Source organism: Hyaena hyaena, unplaced genomic scaffold, assembly GCF_003009895.1.
Source record: "Hyaena hyaena isolate Hyena2069 unplaced genomic scaffold, ASM300989v1 scaffold_50, whole genome shotgun sequence".
In the NCBI taxonomy this organism is placed as follows: Eukaryota; Metazoa; Chordata; class Mammalia; order Carnivora; family Hyaenidae; genus Hyaena; species Hyaena hyaena.
The window spans coordinates 111,740-136,316 of NW_024080682.1; the positions used below are offsets into that span (position 1 = coordinate 111,740).

The 24,577-nt window shown below is 47.4% G+C and overlaps 1 protein-coding gene across 1 annotated transcript; it reads left to right on the top strand.

The window, feature by feature from the left end:
- Window positions 1–4,108: 4,108 nt before the first annotated feature.
- On the top strand, window positions 4,109–24,153 carry LOC120230906. Its single transcript, XM_039230694.1, has 9 exons — window positions 4,109–4,205; window positions 6,082–6,306; window positions 6,891–6,939; window positions 7,918–8,721; window positions 10,094–10,334; window positions 16,014–16,577; window positions 16,906–16,939; window positions 21,592–21,640; window positions 23,163–24,153. Exons 3-9 carry the CDS (start codon window positions 6,897–6,899, stop codon window positions 24,041–24,043), a joined length of 2,616 nt encoding a protein of 871 aa, XP_039086625.1. The 5' UTR covers window positions 4,109–4,205; window positions 6,082–6,306; window positions 6,891–6,896; the 3' UTR covers window positions 24,044–24,153.
- Window positions 24,154–24,577: the final 424 nt, after the last annotated feature.

Consider the following 24,577-nt stretch of genomic DNA (forward strand, 5'->3'; position numbering starts at 1 on the left):
ATTTCCTCTTAATCAGTGCAGAATGTCTCCCATTAATATATGAAAAGTAGTCAGTAGAAAAGGGTGTGGGTCTGATTCTGCCACTATCAAGGTCTATGGCTTGGAGAAAAGCCAAAAACAAACAACTCCCAAAAAACCACAACCCCCGTGTGCCCCAGTATCTTTACAGATAAGAAGTCCTAGGTTGTCTAAATCCGATGCCTACTACAGAACAGTGTCACAGGAGTCTATCTGGGCCTCGCCCAACGAGGACAAATCCCCAGACTCTCCCCCAGGCACGATCCGTGACCCCACGACCACTTACATGCAAGTTCTCAGGTGTTGATCAGCTGTAGTTATAAATCTCCAGGTGGAACAGGGGACCATGGTCTGCAAAGAGAGACCCCGAGGAGGGCCCAGGTGTGAATACGAGTATGGGCCTTCTTTTCCCAAGGCCCTGACATCCCTGGGGCCATCAGAGTAATGGACAGTTACAGATAGTTACGGAGATCACCTTTATTTACCAGCCAGCACCAACAGCCAAGAGCCTAAGAAGTGAGTAAGGAGGGATGTTTGTCCCCTAGTTCTCTGCTACTCTCCACACACGCAGCATCTTTCCTCGCTCATCCGCCTAGACTTTTCAGTCCCGCAAAGCCAAACCCCACAGCATTTGCTTGGATGGTCCCTGGATTCTTAGCCATTCCTCGGCACTAACGGTGGAAGAGTTGGCTCGGGAGAACGGGGGTCAGGGACAGACTCACAGGCTGTCGGCCACTCCTGGCGGTGACCTGCCCTCTCTAGGATTTACAGCGAAGTTTGCACGGTTTCTGCCATTGCCTTCGTTTCCGTCTTTTGGTTTCAACTGGACGTCTTTTGTTGCTTCACTTCCATCTTCGAGGAAAGAGAGTGTCTCGAGTGCTTTATTACAAATGATAAACACGATGAGCAAAACTTTAGCGAGGGATAAAGGAATGACTGTAATGTTTATGCCAACATCTCACGGAAGAATTTCTCTGTTGCTGTTTTCCACAATCCCTTCTATTTTCAAGAAATGGGGAACAGGGTGATTTCTTGTAAATTCACTCATGCACAGTAAACCATGCATCTAACTCAGCCACAGCAATTTCCTGCCTCACCTCCCTTGAGTCTGTCTTCCTCATCAGGCCACAAAGGCGAAGTCACAAGTTCTTGACTTCTTATTTGTGCCTGCTGTTGTGCTCACAACGGACTGACGGAAGAAGGTTGGGCCACGGAGGAACCCCACCATGGAGGTCTGTTGGCCTCTGCACAGGCCATCTTTTCCCATCTCTCTGCAGGCTAGTGCTGGCCTGAGGATGAGCTGGGCGTTTTCCTGGGAATCTCCAACCAGGGCACTGTTCAGAGCACGCACCGCAGCTGGCTGTTTTGACCCAGACATCTGCCAGGCAATGGCAGATTCCTATGGCCTGATTTTCCAGTATGTGGGTCTCACCTTCCTGTTTCAATGTAGGTCTTACAATTCTTGTTAAAAACTGGGCATTTTAGGTAACATGGTGTAGCAAGTCTGGATAGTGATTACTTTTCCAGGCTTTGATTAGCTGTTGTTTACTTGTCAATAAGAACACAGAAATTGCTTTTTTTAAAAAACAAAATAGAAATTCTGCAGGTGAAAAGTATAATAACTGAAATGAAAATTTTACTAGTGGGACTCATCCATAGACCTGAAGTGCTAGAACAAAGAATTTGAGGATATAATAATTATAAACACACACAAACTTCACAATTGAGCCCTGAAACATAGGAAGCAAAAAATAACAGATGTCAAGGGGAAGTAGACAATTCAACAGTAAGTCCCATGTTGAACAACGCATACAAAAGTTAACCAGAAGGTGGAACCGAAACAGCAGACTTAACCGACGTATAAACCAACTAGACCTAACACTAGAGTACTCTACCCAAAGAAGTAGAATATGCATTCTTTATAGGCACACAAAGAACATTCTCCTAAATATGAGCAATAGGCCATAAAATGAGCCTCAATAAATCTATGAGGCTTGAAATCTAGAGTATGATGGGGTAAGCTCCTTTCCATCAGTCTGGACAATAATTTTTTGGATTGACCACAAGATCAAAGGCAGCAACAGATAAGAAGAACAAGCAAAACTACATCAAACTAAAAGCTTCTGCCTAGCAAAGGAAACCACTGACATACAAAAAAGTCAACCCACTGAATGGGAGAAAATATCTGCAAATCATATATTTGATAAAGGGTTAATATCCAAAATATATAAAGACCTTATATAATTAATAGCAAAAAAAAATCATGAACAGTTCAATTAAAAAATGACAGAGAAACTAAAAGGCATTTTTCCAAAGAGGACATACAGATGGCACATAGGTACATGAAGATGTGCTCAGTGTCACCATCATCACAGGAAATACAAATGAAAACCACAATGAGGTGTCACCTCACACCTGTGAGAATGGCTAGCATCAAGAAGACAAGAGGTAACAAGTGTTAGGGAGGATGTGGAGAAAAGAGAAACCATGTGCACTGTTCATGGGAACATAAATTGGTGCAGCCACTGTGGAAAACAGTAAGGAGGGTCCTCGAAAAATTACAGATAGAATTACCATGTGACCCAGCAATCCCACTTCTGGTATTTATCCAAGCAAATGAAAGCAGGATCTCAAAGAAATATCTGCGCTCGCAAGCTCCCTGAAGCATTATTCACAACAGCCAAGTTATGGAAACACCTAAGTGTCTGCCTATGGATGAATGGATAAAAGATATATATATGATTGTTCGGCAAAAAGAAAGAAGAACATCTTGTCATTTGCAACAATGTGGGTGGAACTTGATGGTATTATCATAAGCGACATAGGTCAGAGAGAGGAAAACAAATACTGTATGATATCACTTTTACGTGGAATTTTAAAAAGCCAAACTAATAGAAATGGAGAGTACAACGGTGGTGACCGGGAGCTGGAGGCTGGGCAGATGGGGAGACATTGGTCCAAGAGTCCAAAGTTCCAGTTATAAGACAAATAAGTTCTTGGGTCTAAAGAGCAGCACAGCACTTATAGTTCAAACCGCTGTATCACACACTCATAGTTACTAAGAGAGTAGATGATCTTAAATGTTCTCACTCAAAAAAAAGAGTAATGGTAGATATGTGATGTGATGAGGGGTTAGCTAATAATACTATGCTGACAATCATTTTGCAATATCAAAGGGTATCAAATCAGCACATTGCACCCTTTAACTTACACAGTGTTACATTTCAATTATATCTCAATAAAGCTGGACAGGATGCGGGGGAGGGGGCGGGGATAAGGTGGAGGGCCGTGGGTTGGGTATCTTCACCTGAGAGAATGAACTGGCAAGACGGGGTAAAAATCAGACCCCAGAACATTAGCTTCAGGTTAAGCGAACCCCCTAACTACACACAGGGAGAGTTGGCTCCAGAAAGTGTAAGTGAGTTAGGCAAGATCACAGAGTTGATTACTGACCTAACCAGGTCCAGGGCCCATAGCACCGTACCCCGTTGTAACCTTCTCTCCACGCAATGTCTGGCTATTTTTCTCACCTGTCTCATGACCCCCCAGAGAGAAGAAACAGAAACCGGGGTCAGAGATACCAACGGAGGCTGGACTGAGGCTCCTACGAAAATTCCACCCTCTTCCTGCTATCTGATCTTTAATAGCTGAAGAGACCTCCTTTTCTTTAAGAACGAGGAAACTGGCAGAGAGGACCACATTGCTGGGCGTGTCCACACTGATGTCCAGTCAAGGATTCCTCCCCGATTCCTGGGGAAGGAGACTCCCAAGAGGCCATTGTATAGGCAGACCTCTAAAAAGCAAAAGGCAACTGGAGGTGAGAGTAGTGGGCAGAGGCTGAAATTGAGAACAGGCCTCAGAAGTGTACATCGTCCTTCACTGAGGCTACAGTCCCTCCTGGGAACAAGATGTGGTGCCGCAGGGACCTTCGGAAAAGATCCCCACAGTCCAAAGCAGGGAGTGGGTTATGCAGTGGAAACAATGCAAAGGCACCACTCACTGGCCCTCCTGGCCCATGTCCTGTCCCTTTAAATCAGCACCATTGGGTCCTCCCTCCCGGGCTCTGAGACTTCCTCCCTGTGCTGTGCTGGCAGGGACAGCCTTCTGCACTCACAACCCAAAGGAAAGCACCAGGTCGGGGGCTTCTGCAGACAACAGCAGAGCCTGACACCACTTCTGCGGGAAAGGTGAGCACACAGGGGAAGGAAGGGAGCCACTGGGGGGAGGGGGGGGAGAGGTAGTGAAGGAAGGGGGGAGGGACTGTAAGGAATTCAGGGCCTGCTTGCAGCTCACTCTGTGAGCACTGCATTCTACTACCTCCCAGGAAGGGGAGCGGGGTCTAGAAAGAATAACTTCACACCTCCAGGCTTCTCTGGATGCTCTGGGTTTGAGAGAAAGCAAGTTCAGAAGAAGCGGTGAGCATCTTCTCCAGCCTTCCTCCTGCCCGCTCCTCGCCTTGTCAGAAAGGGCTTGAGGGGCGGGACACGCTGGAGAAGGCTGCAGCCCCCCCCCCCCAGGGCGCCTGCAGCAAAGGTAAAAGATATTTCTGAGGACAAACGAGCCTAACCTCAGAACACATCACAAAGTGGAAATCGTGTCTGCGAGCTGTCCCCGCTCACACACTCCACCCCCTCAGCCCTGTGCGCCCCAGGGACTTGCAGGAGCCACCAACAGTTATGAACTTGGCCTTCAGACCTTTGCAGCACACCTGCTTGTGTGTGCTCGTACATCCCTTCCCCCGCCCAAGCTGCCCAGGGCCCTGGGGGCTGGGAGCCTTCTCCTTCATACCGGCACACTGGCTATAATAAAGGGCTTGGACAGAATGAATGGCTCAGAAACTCAGAGCCGGGACTGGATGCATTAGAATCTCTGAGGGGAGGATGTGAAGGGGTCCTGTGTGGCTCAGTCCAATGAGCTTTGAGCCCCGCATCTGGCTCTGTGCTGACAGTGTAGAGCCTGGTGCCTGCTTTGGATTCTGTGTCTCCCTCTCTCTCTGCCCCTTCCCTGATCATGCTCTCTCTGTCTTTCAAAAATAAATAAATATTTTAAAAATTTTAATAAAAAAGTATCACTCAGGTGGAGGGGTGAGACTTTTTTTGAGTTTAACTATTTATTTATATTTGAGAAAGGCAGAGACTGTGTGATCAGGGGAGACCCACAGAAAGAAAGAGAAAAAGAATTCCAAGCAGGCTCTGCGCTGTCAGTACAGAGCCCAATGAGGGGCTCAAGCCCACGATCATGAGCTGAACCAAAATTAAGAGTCAGACACTTAATAGACTGAGCCACCCAGGCACCCCACTTTTAATAAAGTACAGATCTGTGATTCAAAACATCAAATATGTATTTTAAAAACACTCCGTAGATACTTCCAAAAGATAGCAGGTTCAAGAAGCACTGGACTAAATAATCTCCAACTCCATTTAACATGATGGGTGTCTTCATGTTCTACATCTGTCAAAGACTACATGCCTTTGTAACCCCAGATTTCAGCTCTCAGAAACTCTGGAAGAAAGTTTCAAATCCCATCCCAAACCCTCTGCGAAGTCCCAAAGGGCCAGGAGGTTAGTGGATTTCCTAGAGCACATTAGGTCATTTCCATCGTTGACAAGGACTTCTTGTTTTGGCTAATTTCCTGTTCTTTGCACTGAATTTTCTGGCTGTTTCTTCAGTTCAGCTGTGTCATGAGAGAAATGTTCAGAGAAGTTATGGGAGTTTGCTGATTTTTACACACAAGATCACTACTCACCTGAGGCCTGTGGGATGAACTTTACCAAGGGTTTTGGGGAGCCGGCAGGGGGTTTACCGCAGAAGGCAAACCTGTCATCTAACTGGTCAGAGGCAAGTTATCAATCAACCACTCCCTTTGCTTGTCCTTATGTGGTACCCCTGGGACACAGCACGGTTACCTGCAGTAACCAGGTGTCCCCATGAAGAGGTAGCATTTGAAATGGCCGGTGGAGCACAGACAGGACTCAGACAGAAACTTGGGAGAGAATCAGTGGTCGTGGGGGTGAGTGCACAGGCGGGCAGGGAAAGGCCCTGAACCTGTCCTCTGCGGAGCAGCTGACCGCGATGGGGAGTGAGTGGGACACCGGGCTGGAGGAGAAGACGGAGCAGAGCTGTGCCCTTGTGTCCAGGTCGTCGTGAGATCGGACCCACTTCGTGGCTGAGTGGCTAGCTGTAGGAAATCCTGCTGGACCTGAGTATCATCGCTTATTTGAGAAGCCTCAGATTTGGGGCAGGAAGAGCAGAAGCCAGAGGGGAGTGACCCATCTCTCCAGCACACAGGTCGTATCTACACAGATGACATGAGCCGAATTATTTAGTTCTCTGAGAGCAGATCACAGGCTCTTCAGATGAGCATGGGAGATTGGTTTCTTTTTCAAATTCCAAAACAAAATACAAAATTTCTTCTTATATTTTTCCCCCAGGCCAACCGCCCTAAGGTGGATGAGCAGATTAGCTAATTCTCAGGGTTTTCGTAAGTGACCCTGGCTGCGGAATCTCCTGGGAAATCTTTGTGCCTACAGCTTATGCCACTGCATAGACTCCCTGGAAACTTAACAGCTAAGGCTCCATCACTAACACGGAGGACGAGGTATCACCTCCCCTCTGTCTTCTGCATTCGGGGCCCCTGAAAAGGGCTCACCAAGTGTTCTCACGGTGTCGCTCCAACGCCAACCGGGTCCTTCCGGGGTTCCTCCCCAAATCCCGCTGTTCAGGGGAGGGCAGGAACCGTGACCGTTTCCCTGGGCTGTCACCGCATCTTTGGACCTTGCCGGAGCCACCGGAGATAGTTATGTCTCTTCGATGAATGAATGAATGACTGCATGAATGAAGGAACGAACAGCTTGTGTTTGGAACTCTTTCAGGTAGGCATGGGAGGACGGAAGATGGCAAGAGATGAAGAAAATGCCTATGGTAAGAGCTGATCTCAGTGGGTACTTGCCCCTAGGCGTCCGCTCTGGGTCACAAGGCCATGGGCTAAGTCAAGACTGAACAGAGACAAATCCCAGACGTGTCCCCACGCTGGGGTGAAACAGCAAGAGCCCCGGCTTGGCATTTTTGCTGGACCTCTGCCCCTGTCCTACTGTGGGACATTAAGCGCCCTGACAAGCCTGTGTCTTGCTTGGGTCCCAAAGGGTACAATGAGCATAACAAATCTACCCTGATCCCCATAGATGCGGAGGCTGTGAGATCCTGGACTAGAGGGAACACGGTTTAGCCGGGAGAATGTTAGGGAACAAGGATGGAGGACTAAGGGTATCTTGCTGGCAGCAGGCTGAATAGAGAGAGGGCGGAGGGGAAGCGGGAGGCAGGGAAGCAGGAAAGAGACCACGTCGCCTAATCCTCTGAGCAACCCCGGGAGAAGCAGCTCCGTCACCCCTCCCCTTGTGCACAAGAGGCTGGAGGCTTACCCTCAACGTCCCCAAGGCTCCACAGCTGGCACGTGCTGGGCTGTGATCCCAACCCGGGGTGTCTGGGACTCCAGACAGCCCTTAGCTCCGGGCCTGCTGTGCCCTCCCGCGTGGCCTCGCTGGGATGGCCTCTGGGAGAAGTCTGGCAGAGGCCACGGAAGTCGTCAAGCACCGAACCGCCCTGCACGGTGCGGACGATCAGAGGCAATGGCAGCTGAGGTCACGGCCTGCGCGCATCGAGGGGGACCCTCCAGAGCGACGTGCACCCGGTGCGCAGCTCGGACAGGTGCACGCGCTGAGGCCGAAGATGGGAGGAAGATGGCTGAGGTGCCCCGGAGCCGCCCCAGCGGTAGCCAGAGCGCCTGCAAAGGCCCGGTTGGAAAAGCAGAAGCGGGGAGCGCGGCCGTCCTCGTCTGTTCGGCCCCGCGGGAGCGGGCCTCGCGCTCGCAGGCCGGCGGCCCACTCCACTCTGTTCTCGCAGGTTCGGACGACAACCGGGACGCCGAGCAGCCGCTGGCGCAGGAGCCCAGGCTCCGGCTCATCCTGGCCGGCAGGACCGGAGCGGGCAAGAGCGCCACGGGCAACAGCATCCTGGGCCACAGGCGCTTCCCGTCCCGGCTCGCGACCGCCCCGGTGACCAGGCGCTGCGACGTGGGGAGCCGCCGCTGGGCCGGCTGGCGCGTGGAGGTCACCGACACCCCCGACCTCTTCAGCGCCCAAGGGCGGCACGCAGACCCGGACCGCACCGAGCGGGCCCGCTGCTACGTGCTGTCGGCGCCCGGGCCGCACGCGCTGCTGCTCGTGACGCAGCTGGGCCGCTTCACCACCCAGGACGAGGAGGCCGTGCGCGGCGTCCGCGATCTCTTTGGGGCCGGCGTCCTGGCGCGCGCCGTGGTCGTCTTCACGCGCCGGGAGGACCTGGAGGGGGCGTCGCTGCACGACTACGTGCGCGCCACCGACAACCGCGCGCTGCGGGCCCTGGTGGCCGAGTGCGGCGGCCGCGTGTGCGCCCTGGACAACCGCGCGGAGGGCGCCGAGCGCGAGGCGCAGGTGGACGAGCTGCTGGCGCTGGTGGAGCGGCTGGCGCGGGAGCACGACGGCGCGCCCTTCACCAACGACGCGTACGGCCTGGCGCGGGCGCGGCGCGACGTGCGCCCCGAGGACAGGCTCCGCCTGGTGGCCGAGCGGCTGGCGACCCGCGGCCATGGGAGCGGTTCGGGCGGTGCTGGCCTAAGGCCGCGTGGCGGATGTGGCTTCAGGCTCTCCTGCTGCTGGGGGGCGCGCTGTTAATTATCCTGCTGCTCCCCCTGTGGGGGCCACAGGCCCTAATCGAGGACGCTGCCCTTCAAAACGCGGGGAACCCAGAAGGATAAGGGTTGAGTACATGGCCCCGAGGGAATTTAAAACCACTTTCAAAAGAAACCTGGACTTTGAGACGCAGAGTCTTAATGACATACGAAGCGTCGAACACTATCAACTTTGCAGAGGCTCAAGTTTACTCTTAAGCGTTTGGTGTCACTTTTGAATATTTGGACAGTTTTTCACTTACATGTGTCTAACCTACAAACGTCCTTAGCTCGTTTTAGTAGTTTCGATGCATTTTTCCTTTCTTGAAAAAAATAGTGGAATGACTGGTAGTGTTTAGTAGAAAGTGGATTCATGGCAAAGGGAAACAAGCATTTTTATTTTGAGCATTTATCAAAATGTAGACAGTGTCTTAGTCTGCTTGCGTTGCTATTTAAAACAACAACACACCACAGACTGGGCCCCTTATAAGCAGCAGAAGAATTTTCCCCATGATTCCAAGATGGAGGTTGGAGTCCAAGACGGAGATGCCATTTCAGTCAGGGTCTGGTCAGAGACCTCTCTGGGTTGCAGACTGCTGGCTTCTGGCTGTGTCCTCACAGGGTGGAAGGGATGAGCCCGCTTTCTGGGGCCTCTTTTATAAGGACACAATCCTCAGTTATAAGGGATCTACCCTCTTGACTGATCCAGCTCCCCATGGCCCCACTTCCTAAAACCATCCTCTTAGGCATGAAGTTTAAAACATGTTGAGAAGACACAAACACTCAGAGCAAAGCAGACGCTGATCCTCCCTGATACCGTTCTAGTTCTTATGCCCGGCGAGATCTGTCCCTTCGTGACCCTTGGATGCTTTATTATCAGCAGTGAAAGTGATATCAGGGTCATACACATTAATGTTTACTTCTGATACATCGGTTTATTTACTTTACAATAACTTACTGCCAAAAGATAAATGTAACTCTACTGAAAATAACACAGTTTCCAAGTTTCTAGCACTTATTATGGCTCATGTCTTTTCAAAGTGAGGTAGAAATTTGAGGAATGTCTTCAATGTAGTTATCAAATGGAGTTTTTGCAGAAACAAACAAAAACCCCAGAGGATCTTTCACACAATGGAGAAGAGAGGGAGCCACGGGTGCCCTGGTGGACAGCCTCAGACCCCCTGAAATTCGCCTGCTATGGTGGCACCATGGACTTTAATGGGGGTAAGACAGCCCATGAAAGTGCTTGAACGCCACATCAGAAAATCAGACGCCATCCTTAGGCTATGTAACCAACCGATAGGGTTTCCTTATTGCTATGTCAGAATGTGACTGAACACTTTCAGGGACTAGGTTCTTTCTTCAAATCAGCCGTGCTCAAGTCCGGCGGTGTGGATGCAACAGGAGGCATCTACTCACCTGGCCCGGGTTCAGGGACTGGAAGGAGGGTGGTATTGGGGCAGCCAGTTACATGTGGAGAAGGTGACTGTTGGGGGACCGCTAGGGCCGTCCCAGCTCTACGTGGATTAGAAGGGCCCGCGCACCTGTGCTTAGATGTCAGGAGTTCTTGGGGTGGCCGAGTGGGGGTGGCAGGTTGGACTTCGGGGTTACGGTGAGCTGTGGTCAGGAGGCCTGAAGGCCCCAGTGGCCCCTGCAGTGAGCTACACTCTGTGAAGCACAGCTGGGCAAAATTCCGTTATTAATCTCCATCTTTAGTGTCCTCAGCAGCCCAGGAGGGCTCACATGGGGGCTCTGAGAGATGGGGGATCCCTTCGGTGACCTGGCAACTCAGGAACCCGCAGGGCAGTAGGGAGGGGGCCGGTGCCCCTAGCTCGGCCTCCAGGGCCGCGTGTGTAAATTCACGCACTGCAGGGCTGACTTTAACCCGTTATTCTTTCATTTCACGTTGTCTCATGCACACGTGTCCACACATGCCCTGCAATTGTTGTCATTTCCTATTATTTGTTTCTGTCTTGTTTGCATGTAGAAATGGGACTTCTAATATAAGTATTATGGTTTTTAAATTCTCATATGGAAATGTGTGCCTGAATCAAGGGAAGGCTTAGACATCCACAGGTAAAAAGCTCTACTTGGGACATCGCAAGGGAGTGTTAGAAGGAGTGTTGGAGAGGGAGGACCTGGGTGGCTCAGTTGGTTAAGTGTCCGGCTTTGGCTCAGGTCATGATGTCACAGTTCATGGGTTCAAGCCCCACGTCGGGCTCTGTGCTGACAGCCCAAGAGCCTGGAGCCTGCTTCCAATTCTGTGTCTCCCTCTCTCTCTGACCCTTCCCTGCTCACTCTGCCTCTCTCTCTGTCTCTCAGAAATAATAAAACACTAAAGAAAAATTTTTTTGAAAAAAGAAGTATTGGAGAGAGCAGGGTGTGGCATGTGGTCCGGGACTTCTGTCTCTAAGCCGTCCCTTATGCACTTGCTCCAAGAGGTGGGGCCCAAGGGGGTTCCATTTCTTATTGAGATGTTTATATTAACATTCATCTTTATAGTTGTTGTGTATGATGAAATATGATGAAATCATTTTGTAAGTTAAATTCCATAAAACTATGATACAGAAACAGCAAATCCAAGAGGAAACTTTTCGTAATAGTAAATACTCATAAATAAAAAATTTCATGTTCGTAAACAGATATATTTCACACTCCTACATACTCTACATGTATTATTCACAATAATGAATATTGCACATTATTGTGTGTATAGAGCTGGGAGCGAGTGGAAATGTGAGGTAGGATACGATTAGATGCCAGTTACAAAGTGCAGATGTGGAAATTTTGATCTATATCTATATAGTAATAGTGTATTGAGGAATCTACAACATATGTGAAAGTCAGGCATATGACAACACCTGGGAGGGAGAAATGGTAAGTACACTAGTGTAAGTTCCTTAAACGACATGTGACATGGTCTATTATTACTTCAATATAGACTGTGATAAATGGTCTAAACACCCTGGAATAAAAAGCTGGGACTATACGATTGGATTAAAAAGCAAGGCCAACCACATGCTGTTTAAAAGAAACTCACTAGAAATATGACAAGTGTATTAGTTTTATACCGGTGCCTAACAAATGACCTCCAACTTAGCAACCTGAAACAACATACACTCATCGGCTCGGTCTCAGTGCGTCTGGAGTCCAGGCAAGACCCAACTGGGTCCTGTGTTCAGAGTTGCTCAAAGCTTCAGTTGTGGAGTCAGCCACTCAGTGGTCTTATCTGGAGTTCAGGGTCTTTTTCCAAATTCATTCAAGATGTTGGCAGCATTGAGTTGCTTGAGTTGTTCCCAGAGGGTCATCCTGGCTGCTCTCCTTGATGGACAGTTCCCAATTTGGATGTTGAATATGGATATTGTCTCCAGCAGGAGAATTTCTTGCTTTTAAATCTTTTTGATTAGGTCAGGCCTACTTGGTATAATCCCACCTCTCCTTTTTTTCTAAAGTTTACTTATGTATTTTGAGAGAGACAGAGACAGTGTGAGTGGGGGAGGGCAGAAAGAGAGAGAGAGAGAATGAATCCCTAGCAGGCTGAGCACTGTCAGCTCTGAGCCTGATGGGAGGCTCCAACTCATGAAATCGTGTGATCATGACCTGAGCTGAAACCAAGAGTCAGACGTTTAACAGACTGAGCCACCGAGGCACCCCTGTAATCCCCCTTTTGACCAACCCAAAGCCAACAGATTAAGGACCTTAATCACATGGCAGAGTGCCTTCACCTTTGCCATGTAAAGTGACATCCGTCCTATCCACAGGTCTCCCCATGCTCAAGGGGAGGGGATAGTCTAGGGCTTGCGCACCACTAGCAGAGGCATCTCAGGGCCCATCTTAGAATTCTGTCTACCACAGCAATATAGGTCGGTGAAAAGCAAAAATATGGTGAAAGAAATACCATGAAAACACTAATGAAAAGAAAGCTGAATCACTGTGTCACTAGAAAGGCAGGCTTCAAACAAGGAATGCTATTAAAGATAGACAGACATTACAGAAGGATAAATATGTTCATTTACCAAGAAGATATAACATTCCTAAAAATGCGTACACCTAAAACTTCTTCAAAATACATGAAGCAAAGGCTATACAAATCAAAAGGATAGACAAATACGAAAGTATACTTGGAAATTTAACCCCCTTTCTTAGTATTTGGTAAAACACATACACCGAAAATCAGTAAGAATACAGAAAGTGTAAGACTGGATACTTTCTTGTTAAGGTCAAGAAAAGGCCAGTATGTCCATCCTTATCATTCTAATTCATCATCATACTGGACATCCAGCCAGTGAACTGAGGCAAGGAAAAGAAATCAGTCATAAAAATTGGAAGGGAACTAATAAAGCTCTCTTTAACCAGAGATGACATGATTATCAATGCAGAAAATCCCAAAGAGGGGAAAAAATATTCTATTTTTTTAGCAAAGTATGAGAATGCAAGATCAACATGCAAAGACTGATTATATTTCTGTGTACTAGCAATGAACAATTGGAAATTGGAATTAAATCATCAGTACTATTATAATAGCATTAAAAACCATGAACTACTTTGGGATAAATCTCAGATTTTTATGCTGAAAACTATGCTGGTGAGAAAAATCAAAGAAGACCTAAATAAATGGAGAGATATCTTGTTTGTGGATAAGAAACTTCAGTATTGTTAAGATGTCAATTCTCCCCAGTTTCATCGATAGAGCAACACCGTCTCGATCAAAATCTGAGTGGGATTTTCTTTGTAGATATTCACAAGATGCTTCTAAAATTTATATGTGGAGAAAAACAAAAAACAAAAACCATTTTGAATAAGAAAAAGTTGGAGGATTCATACTCCCTGATTGCAGGATTGGCTATCAATCTACACGCATCATAACTGCAAGGTATTAGTAAATATTACCATATATATGAATCAGTGTGACAGAATAGAGTCCAGAAATAGACCAATGGAAATATAATCAATAAATTCTTGGAAAATATTACAAAGTAATTATTAGAGAAAGGATCATCTTTTCCAGACATGGTGATGGAAAATGGGCATCAATTTGAAATAAAAAAGAATCTTGATGCATACTTTACACTGTATACTAAAATTAACCATGTGATTTTGTGAGTGACATTCCTCTGCTCTGGGCATCAGTCTCCTTATCTTTAAAATGAGAGGAGAAAAAGAAAATCTTCTAGATGAACTCTGGGATCCTTCTCGCTCTTACCTCCCATGGCTGTCTTTCTTGCCTTCTACCTACATAGAACTCACTATTCACTGGGTTAAACTTGCAGATGAACAAAGTGTACATGCACATCTCCCCGAGGTTAATGGCAGCAGAGGCTGTGGGTGTCAGAAATACACAAGCTATGGCATCTCATCATTTCTTATGTTGTCACTGAGCTGTTCCTAGCACCTCTTGTGCATATCAACCCCATTCACCATCTCTCACAGAGGAATTAGCTAACAGGTGGCCCACCAAATTACCAGGTGAATTTAGGGCAAACTGTGTTTAATAAATAATATGGTCAAATCTTCTTACTTGAGGAATAGTTACAGTTTATCCTGACCACACATGGCAACCTACAATTTCCTTGTTTTTACAATCTCTTCGAGGATGGCTTGTAATGCACATCGCCTTCCGGTTTAATGCCTGTTCCAAGATAAAAACTGTTTTCTTTCTCTTCTATTTTGATGGACAGGTTTTCTGAATTTGCAAGAGATTGTTTCAAATTATATTCCCCTCAAAATCTCAGGCAATGATTATTAAGTGACTCTAAGCCTAACTTCAAATATGAACAGAAAGGAATCTGGAGATTTTCTAGGATAAGACTGGGCTCAGCCAAAACACATATCATGCTCGGATCTCGTTTTGCAACATAATTGATTTTTGTTTGTTTGACTGATTGAGTTTAATTCCAGTATAGTTAATATACAGAGTTGTATTAGTTTCAGGTATACATATAGCAATTCAGCAATTCCATATATCATTGACTGCACATCATATAAGTGTACTCTTAATCCCCATCACCTATTTCACCCATCCCCCCACCTCCCCTCTGGTAAATCTCCAAGGTGCTCTCTATAGTTGAGTCTGTTTCTTGGTTTGTCTCTTTTTTTCCTCTGTTCATTTGTTTTCTCTCTTAAATTCCACATATGAGTGAAATCATATGTTATTTGTCTTTCTCTTACTGACTTCTTTCACTTAGCATTATACCCTCTAGAGCCATTCATGTTGCAAATGGCAAAATTTTGTTCTTTTCAGGGCTGAGTAACATTCCACTGTATATATACACCACATCTTCTTTATGCATTCATCTATTGATGGACACACAGGTTGCTTTTATAGTTTGGTTATCATAAATAATGATGCAATAAACATAAGGGTGTATGTGTCCTTTGGTTTAGTGTTTTTTAATTTTGGGGTACTCAGTAGTGCAATTACTGGATCATGGGGTAGTTCTATTTTTAATGTGCTGAGGGATCTCCATACTGTTTTCCACAACACCTGCACCAGTTTGCATTCCCCCCAAAAGTGCACGAGCGTTTTCTCTTGTTCCACAACCTCACCAACACTTGTTGCTTCTTGAGTTTTTTTTTTTTTTAATGTTTATTTATCATTGAGAGAGACAGAGCATCAGAGGGAGAAGGGCAGAGAGAGAGGGAGACACAGAATCTGATGCAGGCTCCAGGCTCTGAGCTGTCAGCACAGAGCTCTATGTGGGGCTCGAACTCACAAACTGTGAGATCATGACCTGAGCCGAAGTCGGGTGCTTAGTGGACTGAGCCCCCCAGGTGCCCCGCTTCTTGAGTTTTTTACTTTAGCCATTCGGACAGCTGTGAGGTGGTATCTCAGTGAGGGTTTGATTTGCATTTTCCTGACGATGAGTGATGTTGAGCATCTTTTCATGTGTCTGTTGGCCATCTGGATGTCTTCTTTGGAGAAATGTCTGCTCGTTTCTTCCACCCATTTCTTCACTGGATTATCTGGGTTTTGATGTTGAGCTGTATAAGTTCTTTATATATTTCGGATGCTAGCCCTTTATCAGATACGTCATTTGCAAATACCTTCTCCCCTTCCCTAGGTTATCTTTCAGTTTTGTTGAGTGTTTCCTTTGCTGTGCAGAAGCTTTTTCTTTTGATGTAGCCCCAATAATTTCCTCAGGCCAGAGAAACAAATGCAAAGTAACTGTTTTATATTCATTACTCTAGCCTGAAATGTGCCATCACCTGACAAACAGAAGAGCCATAGCCTCCCAGACCTGCCCCTGGAATCAATGGACACATCAACTCCACACCCGGCCAACCCCCTCAGGGCTGGTTTTTCAGAGGAAGAGAAGGGGCAGCCAACCCACGGGGTCTGGAAAGCCCTAGAAATCACGTCCGACTGCTGTTCTTTCAGTCCCTCTGTGGACCAGCCCGGGCTTTCCGTCCCTGAGAAGCAGGAGCATTCGAGAAGCGGGGTTCTGGGTGCCATCGGTGCTGGGAGCAGCGAAACGGCGGACCCCGAGGGGACCGTCGCCGTCTGCGGGGGGCACGGGCCGCGCTCCCCGATCCCCCTTTGCCGCCTGGCGCTGAGGCCGAGCCCTGGAGCCCACGGCCTCCTCCGCGGCTCCTCCATAAGTGCACCCGCCCCGCTTCCTGCTGCGCCCTGGCCGCCCTGCGACCCCGCCCCCGAGAGGCACCCGGGGAGCCGCCCCAGAGCCGTCTCCAGAGCCGCGGTCCCCCGAGAGCCGCCTGCCGCCGGCGTCGCCGCCACCCCGAGACCACCGGCCCGAGAGTCACCCCGAGAGCAGCCGTCGGCCCACCCTCCCCCCAAGGCCGCCAGCCGCCGCCCTGAAACCCGCCTTAGAGCACGGAGCCCGCAGCGCCGCGCCTGGTAAGGGGAGCCGGTAAGGCCCCAGCGTCGTTGGGGGTCTGAGGGCCCACGGTTTAGTCCCAGCTGGTGACTTCCGGTGTCATCTCACCCCGGGGGGCAGGACCTGTGGGTTCTCCCTTCAGTGAACCCGGGCGGTGATGGTCGGCGTCACAGGCACAGGGGCTCGGGGTGGCTGGGAAACAGGCTGGGAACCCCTCCGCCTGCGCTCGCAGCCCATCTCACGTCGTGGCACAGCAGGCCCGTTGTCTCCTTCCCGGCCCCTATGATCCTCATGAACCCCACAGGCTTTCTTAAAGCTGGACGGCTCTGGTCCTCCCCTGTGACAAAGGAGAAAACTCAAACGCCCCAGATGCCCTGGACAGGTAGGGACACACGTCAGTTTCACTCTCTCAGACTTCTCATAACCCTCCCCACCACCCCGGGTCCCTGACTTGTGCCAAGGCCCAGAAAGGTCTGGGAGAGGAGGAGGGATTCCTAGGGTTGCCAGGGACAAATGTAGGGTCATTATTCCATCCCCCACCCCCCATCCCCCACCCCATGGGCCAGGCGTTCCAAAAAGACCCCTCAGGGGACGCTGTCTCATGACTTTGATCGGAAGCCATTCCATTCGCCCCAAATACCGCCCACCCTTCCCATGACATGAAATAAGCAGGACTCTAGTCTATGGCAAACATGCTCAGGGCATATGGGACAATTCTTTGGTCTGCTAACCCTTAGTGAGAGTTGTGTCACAACCTCACAGTGACCCAAGTACGGAACAAGTGACTCAAGCCAGGAAATCTAGGGACTGGGCAGATGAGTGAAGGAGATACTTGTGAATTAGACAAGAAATATTTTCTTTATCTTTTCCAGAACAGCATGAGAGAGAGTGCTTTCTCATGGTTTGACAAAATGAAGTCGCATCATGATGAAATCAGGCTCATTTAATTTTAAGATCAGAATGCGCATTATGTTTGCTTTAAACTCCTACCTAAGCTAGACCCTCCCACCATCCCTGGCTGCTGCTGTCATTATCTCTGCTTACACACTGCCTGCCACTCTCTCCTGATACCTCATCCCATTTTGGAGAAGGTTAGCAGAATTTTCCTCCCGGAGAAGAAATCTGCCTTCGTTCCCAGTTCTCTCACTTCTGCCTACGTTGAGGTTGACACATACCACATTCCTTCAGGTATACGATGCTCCCCCAGTCTTTTCCAAGGCTTTATTCCATCCTGTTAATATTTTGTCTATGACTCATTTTAGCATTTCTGTCCATATCTTTCTGCCTTGCCTCTGGACACTTTCTTATTTGTTAATATCTGCCTAAAACTCCATCCTTCAGGGGGAGACATGTCTCCCACTGGAGCCTGGCCCTCTCAGAAGATGGGTCAGAAGAACCACTATACTGCACTTCCACTAACGTAACCTGAGTTTGATTGGCCGTTTGCGACAACCACGTAGCACCACTTGGGTCACATTAATCAAGTCAAGTAAAAACACCAGATTGTTTTTAAACCAAACTACTTCAATTCAGAGCAACTCCTGCCTCCTGCAATTTTTTTGAATATTATTTTTTTCTTTTTTGGAAAGACGTGCACCCCAGATTTTGCAATACAATTCTCCGTGTTGAATCTAAGGCAGGCTTCCAGCCTATCAGTTGGTGTCCTGACCGTGGGATGCTAGCATTGTATGCGGTGTTCCAAGATGCTTGTGGACTTGTTTAGAATAGTCTCTTTTACCCCCTCTGGAATCAAGGAGAATATGTAGTCAAAAAGAGCCTTTTTTTAAAATGTTTTATTTATTTCTGAAAGAGAGAGGCAGTGTGATCAGGGGAGGGTCAGAGAGAGGGGGAGATACAGAACCCAAAACAGGCTCCAGGCTCTGAGCTAGCTGTCAGCACAGAGCCCGACGTGGGGCTCAAACGCATGAACCATGAGATCATGACCTGAGCCGAAGTCGGACGCCCAACCGACTGAGCCATCCAGGCGCCCCTTAAAGGAGCCTTTTTATATATCTTAGCTCCATGGCAATCGGGTGACCTTGGGCCAGTCATTTGTTGCTCAATTTCCTAATATTTTGATAGAAATTTCAAGACTATCTTGGTCACATCACAGGGAATTTGTTTATTTTTTAAATTTTTCTTTACTTTGAGAGAGACAGAGAGAGGGAGAGGGAAGGGCAGAGAGAGAGAATCCCAAGCAGGCTACATGCTCAGTATGGAGCCCAACAAGGGGATGAATCCCACCACCAAGAGATCATGACTTGAGCCAATATCAACAGTTGGACTGTTACCGACAGCCACCCAGGCGCCCCTCACATCACAGGCAATTTAGAAGAACAGTTATAATCACGGACATGAAAGAATTCTGAAGCTTACAGATGGCTACACAGCGGATGCTCACATGATGGAACCATTATCAGCAGCCTCACTTCCATCATCGTCGTCTTTACTGAATCAATAGATTGATTCCAGCATATTTTCTGAGGTTCCCAAACCTCAGAAAATCTCATCTGAAGATACAAAAGATGTCAGAGAACTTGAACAGTTTTAGCAAAAGCTGGAGTATAATTTACCAAAGGCAAGGACAACACATGAAAGACGTGCTATTCTCTGGGCTTAAGGAAAGGAAGGGAGGGAGGCTTGCCTGCGTGGCTCAATCGGTTAAGTGTCCTACTGTCTCTCTCTCTCAGAAATATATTTAAAAATTTTTTTTTAAATTTTTAAAGGAAAGGAAGAGAGGGGAAGAAAAGGAAGGAGAAGGAAAGGAAGATAGGAAAAGAAGGAAATTGTCTTAATATACTCGTATAAAGTAAAAGAGGATGGTTTCCCCTAAGGAGGGCCAAAACAAAACAAAACAAAAACAAACAAACAAAAAACACACCCACTGCATGAGCACAAAAATGTGCAGAAATTATTTATACATAACAGAAGCCACCTGAATAGCCAATAAGCTATGAAAAACACTTTTGGTTCCATGGTAATTAGTAAAATGCAAGTTTAGACCAATTAAGATATCCTTATTTATGCCCAGAAGAGCGACAAAAATTTAAGTCTAATATCACCAAGTGCCAGTGAAGGTTTGAGAATTCTCATACATGGCTGGTGCATAATTAGCAATACCTAGTCAGATGGCAGCCATATATCTCAGGTAAATTGCTGCACGTATGTACATGGGCATTCTTTTTTTTTTTAAATATTTATTTCTGAGAGAGAGAGAGAAAGCAGGGGAAGGGCAGAGAGAGAGACATACACAGAATCCGAAGCAGGCTCCAGGCTCTGAGCTGTCAGCACAGAGCCCGATGCAGGGCTCGAACCTATGAACCGTGAGATCATGCCCTGAGCCGAAGTCGGATGCTTAACCAATTGAACCACCCAGGCGCCCCTACATGGGCATTCATTTGCAGCATTGTTTGTATACAAGCATATAGTTTGAAACAGCTCCAATGTTTGTTGAGAATTAATAAAATGTTCCATAAATAAGGTCACCTACATAAAAACTTCAAAATACAAAAACAGTACTATATATGATCCATAAAGACATATGTATGCAGAAGTATAAATAGGCAAGCGAGAATGACCCATAAAATCCTCAGAATATTGTCTTTCAGAGGACAGAGGGAGGGGCAATGAGGCTGGGTGGGGGGGAGGCAAACAGTGTTACTAGAAGTACCTGTGTAATGTTTGACTTTTCAATCAAACAGAACAGCTCCAGTAAACATGCCCAAATATTTACATTTGTTCATTGCAGATGGCGGCTACTTTGTGCATTTCTCCACTTAAAAAGTGTGTTTCATAACCTCAGAGTCTTTAAACCTGGATAAGTACAAAGAACCTAAGAGTTCATCTTACTCATAGTTGCATATCTCTTGCCTGCCTTCTCTAATGCGCACTTACTTTTTTTAATACCAAGAATGACCCAATATTCTGCCTCATCTGAATGAGACACTTATGCCAATCCTTGTGCCGATTTCTGACTAAATCTGCTGGGATCCAAAAATGGTGATTATTGGGGATCAGGACCTCAGAGCCCATCAGGAAAGAAGTTGGATTAAGATCTGAGCAGGCAGGGGCGCCTGGGTGGCTTAGTCGGTTAAGCGTCCGACTTTCTCTTGGGTCATGATCTCGCGGTTCGTGGGTTCGAGCCCCGCGTCGGGCTCTGTGCTGACTGCCAGCTCAGAGCCTGGAGCCTGTTTCAGTCTGTGACACCCTCTCTCTCTGACCCTCCCCTGCTCACGCTGTCTCTCTCTTTCTCTCCTAGAAATAAATAAAACATTAAAAAAAAAAAAAAAAGATCTGAGCAGGCAGTGGGTTTATCTTGAATTTGTCCTCTATGCTGATTCCGCCCCTTTAGTCACGGCACCACCTTTTCTCCACCAAATTCCCTGGTGTGGGGCAGGGTGGGGGTGCGGTGGTAAGGAAGGTGTTGGGGCTATGCCCTCTACAACTATGTCCTCTGCTATCGATATCTGAAGGCACCCTCGTCCCCATCCCGCTTTCCTGCTGGAAGGAGCCTTGTACTTTCCTCTTTGCCAATGGAATATCTGATACAGTTTCTGGGAGTGAAAACTCTCAGTACTTCAAACAAACGAGTATCATTTACAGCAAGACAGGGGTTTTTTCCCCCTGTATTCTAGCAAGTTTTCCTACTTTGATTCCCACTAATAATAATGATGCCTTACTCCTGGTTCCATAGGGGGATGCTTTCTTCATTTCATGCCTTTTCAAGTTAGGGAGAGAGAATCAACTGATTCGTTCTAAAAATCTTTCTTCATTTCCTGTAAGTTGCAAAAAAAAAAAAAAAGCAACAATGCATTGGGTTAACATAACCTAACTTAACTTCGCCTGGCTTGCATAAAGTTATTCATAGATGTTTGAAAATATGAGTTAGAAAATTAGCAATGGAAAATGGAATTAAATGGAAATGGCTCATCCTAGGATAATTATTCTTAGATATCTGAATTGAAAGTGTTCTCAGGCCTTAGCAACTCTCATATGGACACTTGCTTTTATTCCTTTCCTGTTTTTTTATTCCAGAAGAGAATGGAAGGGCTTCAGAGGAGCGGATATGGAACTATGACTGAAGGTAAGAAAGCCTCAGTGTTTGCAGGAAGTCTAGGCACCTGTAGCATCACTATTCTGTGTCCACCGACCTTCACCTCAAACAAGGGGACAGAAACTCAGTTATTTTAAACTGAGTAGGCACCTGGGTGGCTCAGTTGGTTGATCAGCCAACTCTTGATTTCGGCTCAGGTCATGATCTCATGGGATCTCAAGTTTTAGCCCTGCATTGGGTTCTGTGCTGACAGCGCTTGGGATTCTCTCTCCCCGTCTCTTTCTGCTCCTCCCCTGCTGGCACTTTCTTTCTCTCACAAAACAAATAAACATTTAAAAAAATAAGCCGAAGAAGAAAAAGGCAACCATCACATGTTCTTCCCTTTCCCTATCATCATCATGCCCCATAGTCTCACGTGTACATGATCGGTGGGAAATGTGGAAGTGAAACTTCATGTCAGGGTTTGAAGGACTTGGAACCAGATTGTGAAAATGATTCCTCTTTTCTTGCCTGCTCCCAACTGGAAAGAGGAAGAGTTCTCACAGAGAGTTAGTAACCATGCTTGCTCCAAATGCCTAAGAAAAGGAGGAACCGTTGCTGGGATGAGCACTGGGTGTTATGTGGAAACCAACTTGGCAATAAACTATAAAAGCAAAAAAGAAAAGAAAAGGAGGAACCAACACAGAATAGAAGGAATAAAATAATAGATTTTAGGAGCCTCAAGTGGACTTAATTCACTTGAACTCTTAAGAACTCTAAAAGTCCTTGGGTTCTCACCCCCATCCATCCCTTGAAGATTTTAGCTCTTGGATTGTGTTACTCCACCCCCAACACCACTTCTATTTCCTGTACTTCCACCAGCCAGATGTCTCCAACACACGTGCCTCTAATGTCCTTTCTTCCACTTTTCTTCAGCCTCCCATACAGGGGGCATCTCCCAGACTTTGTCCTTGAAGTTAACAACCTCCTGCCATGTCAGTTTCAAGCATCCAACTGCCTAACCACAGAGCAGAGACCCAGGGACATTCAGCTGGTCCTTGGCGGGAGGTCACCACAGCTCTGACAGCTGAGACACACTTTACTCCTGAGGTTCAGATGTATGCGTTGAGCCTGGGGGTTTGTGGGTGGAAAAGAGGTGATAATCTTTTCCCATTCGTGGCTTCTCATCCTCTACCTCCTTCTAATCTCACATTTATCTAGCATGAAATTGACCAAAGCACCATCTATGGAAAAGAATAGGGACCACATTCTTTTCAAAAAAAAAAAAAAAAAAAAAAGCTGTATTTTCCTTGCTCTACATGAATCACTTAGAGTATCCTTCTCAGTGGGGCAGTCCCTCCCTTGGCTGTGGGTCCAAGCTTCTAATTTCTAATGTAGGCTTTCTGTGATCCAAGAACATCCTAAAGGATATGAACTTTCATATGTATTTAGATGTGACTGTTTTGGGGGGAGAAAGGTACACATACTTTCATGAGATTCCATGAGATCCATGCCCTGAAAATCTTAAGAATCACTAACTTAGTAAGACACACACAACTTGGTTTTTTTATAGGCAGAGAGGAAGATAACTGGTTTGCAGCATCGTCCTCATTGAGGATCATCCTGGTGGGCAAGACAGGCAGCGGGAAGAGTGCCACAGGGAACAGCATCCTCTGCCAACCAGTGTTTGAGTCCAAGCTGGGGAGCCAGGCTGTGACCACAAAGTGCCAGGCAGAGACAGGGACCTGGGATGGAAGGAACATCCTGGTGGTTGACACGCCTCCCATCTTCGAGGCAGGGGATCAGGCCCAGGAGATGTACAAGGACATTGGAGATTGTTACCTGCTCTCTGCCCCGGGGCCCCAAGTGCTGTTGCTGGTGACACAGCTGGGGCGCTTCACCGCCCAAGACACGGTGGCGGTGAGGAGGGTGATGGAGGTCTTCGGGGAAGAAGCCATGAAACACATGGTGGTCCTCTTCACCCACAAGGAGGACTTGATGGGCGGGTCGTTGGATGAGTACATCACAAACACGGACAACCTCAGCCTGAGGAGCCTGGTCCAGGAGTGCGGGAGGAGGTACTGCGCCTTCAACAACAGGGCCACCGGGGAGGAGCAGGGGGAGCAGCGGGCCCAGCTGATGGCCGTGGTCGAGAGGCTGGAGAGGGAGACCCAGGGCGCCTTCCACACCAATGACCTCTTCTTTGAAGCCCAGATGCTGCAGCGAGGTGGGGGCGGTGCCCGTGGGGAAGAGCGCTACCTGGCCAAGGTACGGGAGCATATAGAAAAGCAAAAGCGAGCCCTGAGACTGAGCAGGAGTAACTGGGCCCTCAGGGTGCTCCTCAGAATCAAAATATGGGTGTTTTCTAACCTTGGAATATCTGCTTTCCTTGTTATATGCTTTCTGATTTTTCTTGCCGTTTTAATTAACTTGTGTATTACTCATGCACACTGAGCATTTTCAGATGATTTCTGCAATCAGCTGTTTCATTTTTTGAGTCCCCTTCTCTGTCTGTGTCACATTCTTTATTTGCTTTTTTACATAATTTCCCTTAAGTTTTTCTTTCTTGCATCAGACATGCTGTATTTTTTTTTCAAGTGCTTTTAGGTAAATAAAATCTGAAGGAAAAAAATACTTCTTTTCAGTTTTGTTAAAAATCGTAATGGGGGGCACCTGGCTGGCTCAGTTGGTTGAGCATCAGACTTTGGCTCAGGTCATGATCTCACAGGTTGTGGGTTCGAGCCCCGCGTCGGGCTCTGTGCTGATGTCTCAGAGCCTGGAGCTGCTTCAGATTCTGTGTCTCCCTCTCTCTCTGACCCTCCCCTACTCACGCTCTCTCTCTCTCTCTCTCTCTCTCTCTCAGAAATAAATTAAAAACATTAAAAAAATCATAATGGTAAAAAAAAAAATGAGACAAGAAACTGTCACAGGACGTCTGCAGGAAGGAAGGTGGTGGACTGTGAAGCTGTGGGGATGTCCCACCTCTGG

What these genes read in the sequence shown, in the direction of transcription:
- LOC120230906 (XM_039230694.1), top strand. Translation starts at nt 6,897, where the DNA reads ATGGGAGGACGGAAGATGGCAAGAGATGAAGAAAATGCCTATG. An exon ending in CTGCTGCTGGGGGGCGCGCT is followed by an intron (nt 8,722 to 10,093) that starts GTTAATTATCCT and finishes TCTTCAAATCAG; the next exon opens with CCGTGCTCAAGTCCGGCGGT. An exon ending in AGCCCGCAGCGCCGCGCCTG is followed by an intron (nt 16,578 to 16,905) that starts GTAAGGGGAGCC and finishes CCTGTGACAAAG; the next exon opens with GAGAAAACTCAAACGCCCCA.